Genomic DNA, 16,268 nt, shown 5'->3' with positions numbered 1-16,268 from the left:
TTCAGTATTGCAGGGTAAACCTGTGTAAGAACAGAGTGCTAGCTTTTTCAAACAATCAGTGCTGAAGTGTTTGGGTTCTGATTGTAAATACTGCATTAACAAGCTATGGATGAACTTGTTAGCTCCTCTAAAGATCTGAATTTTAAAATGTTTCTGTTTTTTTTAGTTTGTTTTATACTTAAGTGGAATTTAATGAAAGATGTAAAAATTAAGGAGTTAATCTACCTTCTTACCTGCCTAAATCAGTACAAATATACTGAATCCAATGGATCTGATCCTGCATATCTTTGAGCTTTGTCATTTTTCAGTTGAATCATTCGTTACTGTAGCTTCTCTCAAGCTGTCCATTAATAGAATGTTATGATTATGTTAGCTATTCAAAGCTTTTTAATCATGTTATATAAACACAGTTCAGTCTCAGAATTGTTTATCCTGATTAGATATTGAGTGTTCACTTAAAATTACAAAGCATTGCTTTAGAGCAGAAATAAAGGCAAGGGCATCAAAGATTTCAAGGTGTTAGAGTGAACATTTACTCTGAAGGTCATTGGCTGAACTCTTATTTGCATGAACATTCAGGAACAATCTGTTCATGCCTTGGAAAATTTCTGCAAAGACAAAAATCTCAGTATCATTGTCCAAAATGATATTAAAAAAAAGAATTATAAAAATTATCAAAGTGGAACTGAAATTCCAGTAGAACAGCAGTGAAGTAGGTGATATTTATAATTCTTCATCAGCTAAATCAAACCAGCCAAGGGAAGTGTTGTTCCAAGTGAGATTACCTGCAACTGGCCTGACTGCTAGATCATATTTCACATCGGTCGAGTGCCTTCCATTGTGTAACCACAGTTGTGCACACTGATGGCTCCTGTCACTATAATATGGTTATGTTTACCCATTAGTTTCTGCTTTTGTGCCACAACCCAGCAACTGTGATATTACAATTGTTCTAATGGTCTATTTCACTTTGTTCATTTACCTATTAATTTTGGCAATGGCATATTTCATGGAACATAAATTTCATCCTCTGAAAACATGACAACCTGTAGTGCAATATGGTCAGGCAGATTCTGGAGCTTTGTATGGACGTAAAATGAACTGTCCAGGGTGGCATTTTGGAAAGGACATACCTCCCTCTGGAGGCATTGCTTGTATGTAAGGTGATTACTTCAGCACTAACAGGATGTAATTATTCACTCAGTAAAATTCTGCCTCTATTAAGTAGGTACTCCTAATGTTCTGCAGATTGACTAGTGGCCCTAGAATGTCTCACAGAGGTAGTAAACAAAATGCAAAACAATTTCTTTTCATGAATCCAGAACGTAAGTGCACACTGGGAAGGAAGTGACCTAGAAAGCTGCCACTGCTTTGAACGTGGAGGCTCTGGACCTCCAGGACCCCAAAACAGGACCTAAAAAAATGCTCATGGCAGGAGAACCTTTCCCAGTCTGACAGCAGATATTAGAGGTGCAAAACAGATGGATCAAATTGACTTTACATTGCCAGAGAAAAAGCCAAAGGGACCTGAAATAGAGCCTACTTTAGAAGATAACTTGTCCCAGAATCCCATCCTCTGCTGTTACCTTAGCATTCAGTCATACAGATTTCTCTCTGAGAAACAGCCCCTAAACTTCTGCCACACCCCAAAGTGTTAGTCTTTGATCAAATTTTATCTGGTTTCATGTAGATAGAACCTGAGACTTTGAAATAACAGTGACAAATGGGAGGCAAACAAGTGCTAATGTACAGAAAGCCTTTACCTCAAAGGAGAAAAGAGTAACCAACACTACTTTGTCTTGTACCAGGCCTGAAAATATCCATGTGGCCCAAAAAATTAATTACTGCCTAATTCTGCTCTTCTTTTTCCTCCTAAAAGGAAGAAAGAAGATTTACACATATCTACATAAATATTAAAACACATACTTCCCCCAAAAGAGAGAACTCTATCTGTATGAATACATAATTTTATGGACTCCACTGACCATTTGAATCATCAGATAAAGGAAAAGTTAGTATTTAAAATAAACATATCATCTGCTCTTGAGAGTAAAGGAATAAGGCTCTTTATGTTGTTTTGACTCATAGACAGATCAAGTGGGAATACATGCCTTGGCTAAACCAGTCTGAGTCTTTCTCTTGTCAAAAGGACTTGGAAAAGATTCAAGCTCAAAAGCATTTTCATTTTTGTTCTCAATCTTTTGGGCCAAGCAAATAACGAAAAAGCTTCTCTAAAGAAGGTTTTAAAGGGGTTATTTTCTTTCAGGTCACCACATCTTTCTAACTACTTATCAAGTCCCATTCAGATCTGCTCTTCTTCAGATCAGTCCAGGTTGGGGGGATGCAAACAATTCTAAATTGTTTTGAGGTGCTTCTTATGAGTGGAAGAAGTACACAACTTTTTTTTCCCAGTGTCTGCAAACATTTTCTCAAAGTATGTTTGCTTATCCTCCAGATTTTGGGGAGTTATTTTTTAATAAAAGGAAGTAAGAGACACTTAGAAAAGCTACTTTTATGCCCCTTTTAAAACCAGACAGCTCATGTAAGAGTATTTAGTGTAGTGCTTTGCTTAGGGAAGATTTTTGTTCCCTTGCTGTTTGAACACCAAGTAATGTCAAAATGCCACCTTCAGCTGATTCTCGTGGATTCTCTTCTCCTGTTTCTGCGTTCCCACTTTCAAACATGAAAATGAATTTTCCACAGGCTACCTCCAACTGCAATGGGATAAAATGCGTGGACTTCAGATTTACAAGCAGTGAATTTGAGCAGTAACCTGATTATTCAGAGCAAAAACCTGTCTTTTTTTTACCATTTGCATTTTTTTCCACCTAATTACTTATATGATTAAGTTACGCTATTGGTCTTTTGGTGTATAGCCTCCTAATACCTCTGTTTTCCTGGACAGGCCAAACCAATTCCAACAAAACCTAAGCAGAGGGGGGTTCCATCCCATCTGATTTTCTGCAAGTGCCTTGCTATGCACCTACTTTCTTCCCCAGGTCTAAAACAGGAGTCAAATGAACCCAGAACACACATAAAACTCAGAAATTACACCCATAAATGCATTTTTAGCCTGAAAAATCATGTAAATACCAATGAAAATTACTACTGCCATTTACTATTGCCACTCGTGGCATCTTCATGGAAGAGGTTAGATGAGAACTCTTCCACTGCTGTAATTTACATCTTCTGCTCTGCAAAATCAGAAAACATTACTCTCTGCACTGGCCCAAATTTGACAGACAAATTAGTTTAATGTCACTAAGACAATCTGAGTCTAATGGAGCCCAAGACATTTAAAGTAGGACAGCTGAAAGAGGCAGACAAATGGAAATGTGATGAGAACACACTCCCTGCTGTGGCTCTAATGAGGGAGAAGGCACACTTTTCTGCTCAGGTGCTCAGGCAGCAGTCCTGCTTTCTTCCTTGAATGGAGGACAGGTTGCTGTCATAGCTAATGACCCGCTAATATAACAAACCATTAGCTGTTTGTTTCTAATCACCATTCTTTATTTATTGTTAACAATATGCTGAGTCCTGCAAATTAAAAAAAAAAAAAAAAAAAAAAAAGAAAAAAGAAGAGAGAGACTATTACTGCTCATGATTAAGGGAATGTTGGCTGAAATAGCTTGAAAGAATTCTGTCCTTCTTCCCTTCTTCAAACTGTGTGTATGAATAGTTTATACAACTGGGTCTCTCAAGCCAGAGGTATCATTAAGATGTGTTTGGTTCTGGCACACATGTGTGCCTCAAACTATCCATTTCCAAACTCTTATTTGGACTGCAGAATTCCCTGAACTCAACGTTTCAGCATTACTGAGCTATGAGCACTTACACAATCCCACAGGTTTCACAGGTTGAACAGAAGATATAATTGACTTTACTCCAAACCAGAAGTTCTTTGGGATCAAAAGTCCCAAACCAACAGATTGCAGAGGTCAAGTAAACATCTTGCAGCATCAGCTCACACCACCAACTTCCTCATAGAACCACCGATAATAGGGTATGCAATTAATTCCAGAATTCAGGCTTGAAATGTGTTGTCTAGATTTACATTTCATTTACATGTCCTATGTACCTTCATTAATACCCCTGGTCAAGCTTCCTGTATACTGGGAAAAATAATTTCCACATCAGTAGAAGACAGTAGATGTAATTGGTTTGGAGTGCAAATATGTTTTCTATGTAAACTGCAAAAGGTCTCACATGAAATGAAATTTGATAAAATAAAATAAAAGTATAATTCCAAAATTGTTCCTCAGACTTACAAAAATAAATTCATTCATGGAAGGGAAAAAAAACCTGAAACAAACACACAACAAAAAAGCAACAGACATATCCAGTGACAGCAGAAATATGAAGAATGTATTTGATAGAAGCAAACAGAAGTTAACCATAGAAGCTCTCTCCTCACTACTCCATCAGTCCTCACTTGAAGAAGTGCTTTTTTTAAATTCACCTGACATGTTGTGTCTAAAGCAAATACAGATAATAGTGCTCCAGTGCTCACTGGAGCCATCCCAGGAGGCTCCTGCCCTGCTGGTGTCACTGCAGAATTATGTCAGGTAGCATTAGAAGCTGCCCTCTCCTGCAATGGGTTTCAAGAAGGGAACATGCTTTCTGTCCACTGTGTTAGAAGCCATCCAGTGTATGGTTCAGCAAAGAGTTATTCCCATGTTTTTTCCATCATTTAGCCTCTTGGCTGCATTTCAATCTTAGAGAAACACAAGACTGGATGAGAAGTAATAGCAGCAAGTAGCTGCCATTCCTTGCTTGGCAGCTATAGCACACTGTACCTCCCTGCCAGCCAATGAGGATAGTGGAGAGAAAGGGGAGTAAAGGGTCAGAAACTGGGATAATGATATTTCCACTACTCACAGGTGTGTGCAGGCTCCATGCCAAGTTACCTCTGCAATGCCACAGGTTTTATATTCTGCTTAGACCCCTTGCATTTTAATCAGCTGCACACAAAAACCAACATAGCATCTTTAAAAATGGCCTCTAAATCTCTCCCTACAAATAAAGGGGCTTGCACTGCGTTACTGTGGTGAACTCTATTCCAAAATCTCCAAATATAGCACAAGTTTTCTAAAACTGTGCTTGTGAGAAGCTGCCACTGCCACTCTGGGGGGAGAGAGACAAGGTATGGTGGTGGAAACACAGATGAAAAGTCAATCATTCTCCAAAAAGGGCTCCTATTTACCCAGGAATAATTGCAGCACATAATCCACACCTGCCACCAATCCACCACTCCTTCAACACATGCCATTTTTTGAGGGCATACTGCCCTGTTCTGTGTTATTTTGTGCAATGAAAAAGAGTCTCCTGCTAATGCAAAAAACAATTTAAAGTTATTTTGTACAAGAACAAATAGTCCCCTGGTAGTGCATTAACAATTGAAAGTACTGGAATGATAAACTGGAAATTATATTTAAAAGGCATAAAATACTAGTGAGCAAAACCCCATTGGTAAATGACTGCTTGTTATAGGTCATTTTATATCACCTCCTGATACATCTATGTAAAATACTGCAACAGAACCTGGGCTTCAGACTCCTTTCTTCAAAAAGATTTACTCGAAAGTGGTAAAATCTTGGTGCAAACTATATCTCAAAAAACTGTGGGCACTTCAGATGAAAAATACTAGAATTAGTGGAAGTCCTAGATGAGTAACTAAAAGCACTAGAAAAGCTCTAGGTGAGCACAAAACTGTGTTCCACTGCATCCTGTAATACAAGAACTCAGTGCACTGAGAGAAACAGTAGTTAAAAACACATTAAAGAAATATAGTTTTGTAAAACAGCAAGTGGGGAACTCCTGGAACTTGCTTTCCTAGAAGGCCACAGGGCAGGCAGCCTAATGAAGTTCAAAAAGTGATTAGACAAGTTTATGAACAACAGATCCATAGCGTATACTAAAAGGGATTGGCAATAGCATAAATGCTAATGCCCTTATCTGAGCAGCTGCGGGTGATGGGGACATATTGAGGGATGTGCTAAAGACATCAACTTGTGTGCTCACCTTAAGCTGCATTTTTCCAGCAGCCACTGCTGAAGGCAGGGCCCTGCAGGACATTTCTCAGCACCTTTTGCTCTCACATCACTGGCTTCGCCTGGAGCTAAGAAGGGAGCCTGCACAAAGCTCTAGCAACATACGGGGCATAGATAAAGAAAAAGAAAAGTTGGCCTGTCTCAGCCAACAAGGAGATGGAATAAAGTCTAAACTAAGAAATTATGATGCGTTCCCTGCTGTGAGGCAGCACTACATCTTTCCCTCCAATAGAGAGTTACAAAATGCAAATGCAGTGATTCACCAGTGAGGGCAGCCAGCTGCCTGGCATAAAGGGTCAGACTGTGGGACACACTTGTGCAGCTTGGCACTGAAATACAGGACTAGCTGGGAACCAAAGAGGAGGAGAGGAGGTGGAAACCTGGGTGCAATAGTGAGACTTGACAGACCAGAAGTTCAGAGAAGAGCTGTGTAGTTCAGGATGGATGCAGTTTAGGATCAATGATTGAAATCAAAGCTTAAGGTGACATGGTATAGGAATTCTACTGGAAAGAGAAAAATAAGAAAGAAGTCAGGAAAACCCCACCACCGACAGACATTCCTATTTCTTTGATTTTTCTGTTGGACTGATCTTTTCTCAGTCCCTGCCTACACAAATGTGCTATGAACTTGACAGACTGTCAGCCAAGTATTGTAAAGCAAGCTATGCTGCCACTGATAGAGCCATCACTGTGCTAAGTCCTTGATAAGGTGGATGTGAGGAAGCTTCCCAAGTGACAAGCATTTGAGTCCACCCACTGCTTCTAGAAAACTGAGCAAATTCAGTCAAGAGCCGGGGGGCTGTTCAGTTAATGTTTTCACACCTTCAAACATCTTGTATGTTAACAGCTTAATTAAACATGCATCTGCACACATGGGGCTATCCTTGTACACATGCTCTTTTCTTAGGTATTGCCTGACATGCTCCATGAAGAAAGGAAAACAAAGCCCTTGGAGGGGGCTAAATTTCTTTTCATATTCTCAGAATACAGAGAGCACATTTAGAGACAGCTCAAGGTTCCTGCTCACCCTCTTCCTCTCCTGCTTGCTTGACTTGGCCTCTACTTGTAAGGGAAGTCTGCAATCTTTCTCTAAGAGTGTGGATTACTTTCCTAATTAATGCCCACCATCAGATTTGCTCTGGTTGTGTTAGTGTTTCTCCATCAGGCCTGGGAAGGTCACAGGAGATTTGTGATTTCTGGTCATACAAGTTTCCTTTGCCACCAAAGCCAGCTATGCCTTGATGAACAGACATCTATTGCAGCATTCACAAACCTCCTGAAAATATCTGATGGCAGAGATCTACAAAACTACAGTTTAGGGCAATTTAATTTTTGCTTTCAAAGACACGCTTGTAGCTAAGCTGTAGTATGACAGGGCTGTTTCAGACAGCAGGAGGTGGAGATGAGTAAACTCCTCTGCCAACTGCCAGATTGCATGTCTGACACATTGCAGATGCAAATCCAAGAAACTCAAGGGGGATACCATGCTCAGTCACACCCCCTGAGGATGTGCCTGTGTCTTTAGGGCAGGAGGGATCAGCAAAATAAGAAAGAGAAATTCCTTGATATAAACTGCAACAATTTTAAGCAAGCCAGGAGTCTCTCTGGGCTTCTCTCTGAGGCAGCCCAGAATGCCTTGCTTGTCCCATTTGCCCCATGTCAAAGCTGTGAAAGCCAAAATTGCTATGTAACAACATAGATCTTTGCACTATGATGCAAAAGGAAAGGGGAATGTTTTTATTGCTTCTCTGTGAAACGTGATAGTATTTAGATCCTGAAGACAAGGATTTGGTATGTTGGTGCTACCAGCTGTTATATCCTAATCATGTGTTCCATGTCCTCCTGGGAAAAAAAAAAAGAAGAAAAAAAGAGCAAAGCCCCAAATGAGAGTAAGCTCAGCAATGGATTTGATTTCTTGCAGGAAGAGAAATTTTCATAACTTAGTCAAGATTAGATATACCTCTGGGAGATGCCCTTCCATCAGGCATTCACCACTGGGCTCAATCCAGAGGTAAGTGGAGTGGAGGCATTCAGCAAGCTGGATTAAGCAGGTAACATTTCCTGCTGGCCTACAGATGCAGTATTGTCATTAATGCAAGGGCATTGCATGTTGAATTCTACAGTCAGATCTGAAGTGTTGCACACTAACAGCAATTACACATTAAGATACCCTGGCAACACAGAGGGAACACAGTGCTTCAGGCTAGGTCAAACGAAGAAACAAAACCCAAGAGTTTTGATCCTTGTTCTATTACTCTGGCCCCAAATCTGGCAAAAACAACACAGGTGAGAATGTTCTGCAGCAGGTCCAGCAAAATACCCTGAGGTCACTCACACTTGTAGCTCATCTTCAAGTTTAGGAGTGGAAATTCCTTAAGTCTTAGAACTCTTCAAGACACCTATAGTGTTTAGCACTACTTGGTCTCTAGTAATACAACAGCATTTCACTACAAAATTAATACCGATTAATAGAGCTTGGGGAAAATAATGCTTTTCTACAAAAATACTTAATACTCACTTAAGAACAAATTACCCTCATCTTGTTATTTCAAGAACTGAAATGTTATTTTTGAGCATGTTTCACATCTTGCCAAATTTAAAGCCTTAGACTGTGGAGAAAGCTCAGGATGAAAAAAGGAAAATTTGAAAGTGCAATTAAAAATCGTACTAAAAGAAAAAAAAAAGAGGGAAAAAAATGATGACATCTACCACATTGCACAGCACTAGATTGCAATTTCATTTTGTTTTTTATTTCTCAGCTGGAGCTGCAGAAAAGACTAAATGAGTTGTGCAATTCTTGTGTGGTCAACTGTCAGGACCACAGTGGCACTGCTCCAGCTGTGAGAGCACAAGCCAGAGTGCTGGACAGCATCCCCACATCCTTTCCCTTGAAGAATCAGCCACAGCTTTGGTCCTGGACAAGCAGAGGATGAGCTGCCTGTCAGGAGCTCTCTTGGCCAGTCTGCCTGTTGTTTGATAGCTTTAGCCCTGAAGATGCACAGTTTGCACACTGTCAATTTACACAAGATTATCTTTACTTTTTTTTTTTTTCTGCCAAAGTTTTGGTTCTCAGGAAGTGCCCCACAGCTTTAGAGAGGTTCCACATATGAGAGGCATGTCCAGACCCATTCATAGTGAACATTCCTGCATATACCTGACTAAGTGCCTCACAGAAGTGTGCAAAAATAAACACATGCAGACCTGCTCTAACATTGACATTGTGGCATTCATCCTTGAAAGAACATTTTGAAAACAGCCTCTGTGGGGTTTTACCATTAAGCCATATCAAGTGTGTTGTGGGATACAGAAGCCAGCAACATTGAAAGTACTTGTAAGACATCAATTCCACTTCTTTATGAGCAATTATGCCCACAATTTATTTTCCCTTTGTGCTCTACCCTGGATGCTGATATTAACATTTCATTCTTTAAAAAAAGATTAGCAATACAAGCAATTCTTGGCTGGTAAATCTGATGATAACAAAAGACATAATTCACAGCTTTTAAAAATAAACTGACTGTAAGGCATCTGATTACTGGATCTATAAAATTCAGTGTTAGAGTAACTTTGCTGGAACCAGAAGGGTTTTGACACATCTCATTAGGCAATATGTTTTTAAGACAATAGGAACTCCTACTGCAAACTCCCCTTCAGGCTTTCCATGATCTTTCTTCTAAACTACAAACAAATTTAAGAGTTGCTAATAATCAAATAATCACCAGGACAATACAGACATTGTAAGTAACAGAGGAGACTTTGAAGTCATTCAGAAGTCTGCCCTTAATGTCATTCATCTCTCCAGATAAACAAACATAAAATCCTGACATCAAGACAGAGTTGACAGGAAGCCAGACATCCTGAGTAGCCACTGGAAATTTGGAGCTGCAGAGAAACACAAACTGGTGAGACCCTCTGCTTCCTTTTTTCTGTTACATTAAGACAAGGGAAAAAGTTTATTCCTTCTATTGCAAGGGGAAAGTTACTTTTTCCCCAGGAACTGTACTACCAAGCACTTTGAACATCATATTCAGTGCTGTGGGACTCAGAAGAGGTTACATCCCTCCCCTACACAACATTGTGAGTCTGGTGCAATCTGGCTGCTTTTTATCTTTAATATACAGGTAAAAACTGTAAATGAATAAACACATCCATTTTCCATAAGCTAAATACACTTTTTGTGGTTTCTAGGTAGCACTTTCAATTGTAGAAGTTTTCAGAGTCCGGGCATGCATAAACTTATAGAGTGAAAACTCCCCTGTGGAGCTCAGGCCCTCTTGTACCAGAGCACAGGCACTGCACAAAAGAATCCAAAATGGTAAAAGGTTTTTCACTCTATTCCATATTGCTACTATTAACTTGGGGCTATTTATTGGCTTGGGTATTTTTTTCTCCTTAGCTGCAGAGTGGCCTCTACCTGCTGTACAACCAGTGGGAGATAAGAAGGAAAGATTTGGGATGGTGGCACTCACTCGGGGTGTTGAGGAGCCGTGACTTCCTGCAGTGGTAGGCTGCCTCCTGCTCGCAGTACTCAGCACTGTTGATCACGGCCTCCAGCTGCTCTGCACTGCTGCTGTAGTTGAAGGACATGGTGTAGGGCTTCTCTGGACCAGCTCCTTGCACTCTGGTCAGCCCTGTGCTGTTGTGCTGCACTTCAGTCCAGATCTTATCTTCTGTTAAATGAAAAATGATTGAACGGGAGGTTAACAGCAAAACACTTCCAACAAGCAGGGAACAAAAAAAAACAACTGAAATGTAATGTTTTACTGCAGTGGACAGACCATCAGCAGGACCCTGAGCTCCAAAATGAGCACTTTGTGAAGAACACCAACCAGGTCTGTCTTCATTAAAGGTCAGTGTGGCCACAAAGATGTTTCTCCCTGAACCAGCTCAAGCAAACACTACACTGCCTGCTGAGCAAGACAGAAACTACAAGCTTCCTGGGATGCACAGGAGACCTTCAGCTTCTTCTATTACCAGATACCTGTATAAAATTAGATACCTTTCAGCTGGCTTTGTCCCTGAGAGAAAACACATAGTAAAATGGCTTATGGGGGTAACATTCACCTTTTTCCTGAGAGCACAGCCCATGCTGTTGTAACAACAAATGGAAGCAGACAACTACAGCTGATGAGCTTGCACAAACTCACCATAAGCAGAAAGCACAATCTCTTGCCAGAAAGTTAAACTGAGAGTATGTTCTTACCACCCAGCTGGAAGTCAGATCACTCATTTCACTCAGTTCTCAGATTTTTCTGCATACAAGTTGAGTGATGCCCTACTTGGATGATGGTACAGAATGCCATCTGACTTGGCATCTGTAGTTAACTCTAAATATTGATGCTTCTTCATGCTGGGTAGCCCATTCTCCTTTCCTTCATTGCATTTACAGGCAGAGCAAGGGATTGTGTAGGTGACAGAAAGCAGAAACTAGGCTTAAGCACAACCTGCACCCTACAACCCAGCTCACGATCAGCATTGGGGTTGGCATAATGAGAACACCACACTTAGAAGCAATTAGTTTCCAGGGAGGCTTTTCCCAGCTGGTTCTGCTATAGCAATGGGCAAGATAGAATGGACAGTCTGAACAGCCAATTTGCTGAGCTGACACAGATTTAAAGACAAACTCTTCAACGAGGATTCACAGGACTGAGCCCTGAACATGCCCAACACTATTTATAAAAGTCACAACCAGCAAATTTCCTCTTTATCAAAGACCCTGCTTGCCTAGGGAGGATACAAGATACTGACAGGGCAAAAATTTAAGGCAGCAATTTTCAATCATTTGATGAGAAGGAGATTTCAATCTCACTTGCAGAAACACGCAGACAGTTACAGAGGAAGAAGTGAGATCTAGGCAATAGATTTCTATTTTGTTATTTTATGCTTCATCAGGGAAACCCTAGATAACAATCAATCATATCTTTTCTAAGCTGATTTTAAAAACTGTGCATTTAAGGATTCAGATGGCTTTACTACATTACCTGGCCTGAGTTCTTCCAGGCCTGAGCTTTCCAGTAACTCCCCAGTACACTGGCATGATGAGCCCAACAGCTCTGTGGACACTACAATGCATTGCAGTCAAAGTATTTTTCGTTGAGCTACATATATGCCCCAGATTACTTCAACAGAATGCTAATAGGTGTATAAAAATCCTAAATGGACTATCTGTGCAAAGACACAGATGATTTGATGGATTGTCATTATGGAGGCATTAAAATGACAGGCAAGTAACAACAACCATCTGGAGACTATCTAAAGAGGTCTGCTCTAAGACCTGGCTGCAAGTGACAGAGAAATTAACTTGCATTAACTGTAAGGCCAGTTTACACACAGCAAACCACACATTCACTCACAACCCTCTCGTCACTTCTGTGATGGTAGGCAGAAAGTTTGCTCCTATGTCTGCAATTCTGTGGTTCTTACTGACTTCAGGGAGCTGCTTGTGGACTCTTAGAGTTGGAGCTCAAAGAAACGTTGCTGCAATGTGTGATACACGAAAGTCAGATTAAAATGATAAGAAATACTCCAAATGTATTGCTTGTAATACTTGTCCCAGTGGTTGTAATCACAGTGAACACTGTAGCACAATACCCTGCACAGTCCTGCACATATATTGCTTCGAACACAATAGACTTCAATGACTTCATAGCAGACATCTTGTACATCTTAAAGTAGCTATCTTTATCAGCCAGTCCCTCTGTTTTCTTTTGCTCTCTCAAGGCAATATTGACAAGAACAGAGTGGATTTTTCAGAAGCAGTTGAGGGTGAGTTAACTTTCCTCTCACAAAAGCTGATAGAAGTTTAAGTTCTGCCTTAACTGAAATATCTACTAAAAAGACAAACACTGAGTTGCTGATAATGTGAGACATAAAACCAGGAGATGATGGAATATACTGGTCACTGAAATTCCAGGTGGGCTGTGAAAAGCACCTTCCCACTGAGAGTTCTGAACATAATTTTAAGAAAATGCAATGAAATCAATGCATCACAATAGTGGCTACAGCACTGCTCAGGAAGTAGAGCAGCCTAATGCTCTAGCTGTACAGTGGTTAACACTGCTGTACTTTCCAGGCTGTGCATCAAGAGAGGTGCCATGTGGGTACCTGAACAGTCAAAAGCACCAAGAGCTAGCAATTTAGAAGCGAAGAAGGAATACTAGGAAAAGCTGATTAAAAATAGCATCGCACAAAACTGTCTTCCCAAAAAAAGTGTTGGAAATATAATTAATTGACACGTTTGAAATGGGGCTGGACAAGGTATCAGCAAATATACTGTAAGCAGCCAGCACTCATTAACAGGGGTGTTGGATAGGCATTGTGACAGGTCTTCCTCTTATCTTCCTCTATAAGTGTTCATTAATTTTCAGCAGTCTTGTTATCATTGCAGCTGCACACAGCTGTCCCAAGATCTGAACTTTGACATTCTAGACCTGCTTTTCTCCACAGGATCATTTAGAAATAAGTTGACCTATTTTCCATCCTCTAGTTTGCAAAGGGAAAGGAAAAACAAATCAAGTTTCTTTCTGTATTCAAAGTTAATGTGATTTAGCAAGTACATCAGAATGGAGTTTAAAAAGTTACTCAGATGAGAAGAATTTTGAAGTTACATTTCAGAGATTTCCTAATCTACATATGCCTAGTCTTTTAGGCTTAATACTTCTATAGATCAGATATATGCCTTAGTGGTCACTTCAAAGATTCCCTCTGTGCTTCACCTTTGAAGTAAAGGTGCCCATCAGTTCAGCTTCTCAAAAAAGATCTGTGTTTTTCTTGCTGATCTAGTGACAGGAAAGTCACGGCCACCAGCAAGCAAACCAGAAGGGCAGCTCAACACAACACAGAGAGAGCTGGTGGCAACGAGGTGAGAGGAAGAAAAGGAAGAGAAATCTATTCCACCATCTCAGTCACACTTCTTCCCACTTTCCAGGGAAAGAGTAAGTACTTCCATTTTAGAAAGCAGCACATGAGGTGTAGAGGGGTGAGGAAATGCATACAAAGTCAGAAAACCTGCTACAAGAATTAAGGATTACATTCACATCACAGAAGAAAAACCTCAAAAAACAAACTTCATTCTTCCAAAAGGACACATTTGTTTAAACTCAGCAAGTGAGACAGGAAATTATTTGAACTTTAGATTGCTTTGGACAGAGTAGAAGAGCCAACAGTGCTCCCTCCTGCATTTCCACTGGTTGAGAGAGAAGTTACTAAGAGCTAGAGGGCAGTAAATCCTTGAACCATTCCAAGACAATAGTTAGACCATTGCATCTGCTTCCATAGATCAGAAAACCACTCAGAAATATTCTCAACATTTCTTCTGAAGACCATCACCTTTCAGATCAGCCCTTGAAGTTTTATTCAACTCCCAGTTTCTCCACCTCAAACTTGGCAATAATTAGAAAAAGATCATTCTATTTTCTCAAATTCACTTGCACAAGTTTAGCAAGGGCTGCTCCCAAAATATCACTGCCTGCTTCAGTCTGAGGTCAAGGCATCCTACCTCCCTACTTGACTGGCAGGTCCTCTGAAGCCTCCTGACAATGATCTGTGATCTGGCACTTGAGGCAGGTTCAGGACCTGTGTGAGACATGTAGCTGCCATCTGAATGTGCCCACAGATCACTCCAGCAAACAGTGAGCAGCTGTCTGCACCTGAGCTCCAGCTTTGGCATTTGCCTTTAGAGGCACAACTCTACACCAGTAATGCCCACAGCTTTTGAAAATGGAGCTTCAAATATTTGTTCCTGTTTCATAATGCAGGTATTTTTATTTAATCTTTGCTCTGTTTTGTTTACATTATGTTTTTACATAGCACTGTAATCACAGGTGCAAACCAAGCTGAGTGCCACTACCTCCTTCTAGTCATTTCCATACCTGGAAAAGGTTAAACTACCCAGATAAAGCTCTCTTCTCATGTATTTCAACTAAGAAGTTATCATTATGTTTTTGCATCTGTCCATACTACACATTTTTTTTCCTGTTTACTCCATTTAATGAGCTCTTCTTGCACTTAGGAATCTGCAATGAGAATTAAAAAGCTGTTGTCCAGGCGTAGGTTACTGTTAATTTTTATCTTCTATTACTCCATTCTACTCTTTTATTACTTTCTCAGCTTGGTAAAATTTCAAACTAAACACAAGCTGGAAGTCATTCAAAACCAAGTAGGAGACTGCAGCCACATCTTCTATTGTATAATGTGGAATAGTTTAATGCAGCCCTGAAAAGCAGATTTCTTAAATGCTTGTTAAATTATTTCCATAATTCAAAGGTGACAATGCTTTAATTTCAGGGTAATGCTACAGCTTTATGACTTCACAGTTTTATTTAATGGTCCAATTCACTAGGATATTATGCTGTCTGCATTTGGCCCTAGGAGATGTTTTTACAGCATGGGACTGCAATGCATTAAGCACATTTTAGACTCTCTGTTTAGCCTAGCCCATAGTTCTATCATCTTGCTGGAAACCTCCAAGTTGCTTTTGACGGCACACAAATTAAATTGTGGGAAATTAGAGCAGCTGGAAAACTGGCTTTCAATGAATTCTGCATTGTCTAATTCTCATTTTTATTCTTCAACTTGAAATATCCCTGTAGAGCACATTCCACCCATGCAAACTGCATCATTCCTTTGTGATTTAGGAGGTTTGTCACAAAACAAGATTATTCAGACTGATTAAATTGCCAACAAGCCAAACATACGGTAAATGCTACATGAGAGAAAAAAATAACCCTCAGAGCTCATACAATGCATTTGTTTCATGGTGCTCCACACTGAATGCCAAATTTTATCCTGAATGCTGTACTTATAACTAAAAGTACACAAAAAAGGAAAGACTTTTCATCTTAAACACTGTACTGTTCTAAGCTGCAGTGGCAGGTCAACCCAGCTACTCTAATATACATTCCCCTCAAAGGATATTAAAAGAGCAATTTCTTATCACAGTCAGTTTAATTCACTGACTCCAAAGAGCTGTTTCCTGGGTCTTCTCTGAAAGCATCCCATTACTATTTTTGTATCTATATATTTTTTTTTCCTGCTGGCTGACCCAGCAATATATGCTTCTGCAGCTTGTTTTCTGCTCATCAGCTTCCTCCTGAGTTCTGATTCAGCCACATCCATCCAGGGCACTGCAATGCACTCAAGGCAATTCTCAGCAGAATGACTGTGTCAGATGTTTCTGATGGATGACAACAAGACACCTCTTTTGTGATATCTTGCACC

General features: G+C 40.1%; 1 protein-coding gene across 1 annotated transcript in view; it reads right to left on the bottom strand.

The window, feature by feature from the left end:
• Nucleotides 1–16,268, bottom strand: part of CNTNAP5 (contactin associated protein family member 5) — a 273,054-nt gene that overhangs the window by 74,623 nt on the left and 182,163 nt on the right. The window contains exon 13 of the mRNA XM_038143362.1: nt 10,520–10,720. Within this exon, the coding sequence (XP_037999290.1) occupies nt 10,520–10,720 (201 nt within the window). The remainder of the gene's footprint in view (nt 1–10,519; nt 10,721–16,268) is intronic.

Source organism: Motacilla alba, chromosome 7, assembly GCF_015832195.1.
Source record: "Motacilla alba alba isolate MOTALB_02 chromosome 7, Motacilla_alba_V1.0_pri, whole genome shotgun sequence".
NCBI lineage: Eukaryota > Metazoa > Chordata > Aves > Passeriformes > Motacillidae > Motacilla > Motacilla alba.
The sequence above is the reverse complement of the archived record's forward strand: the minus strand, read 5'-3'. Positions and strand labels throughout refer to the sequence as shown.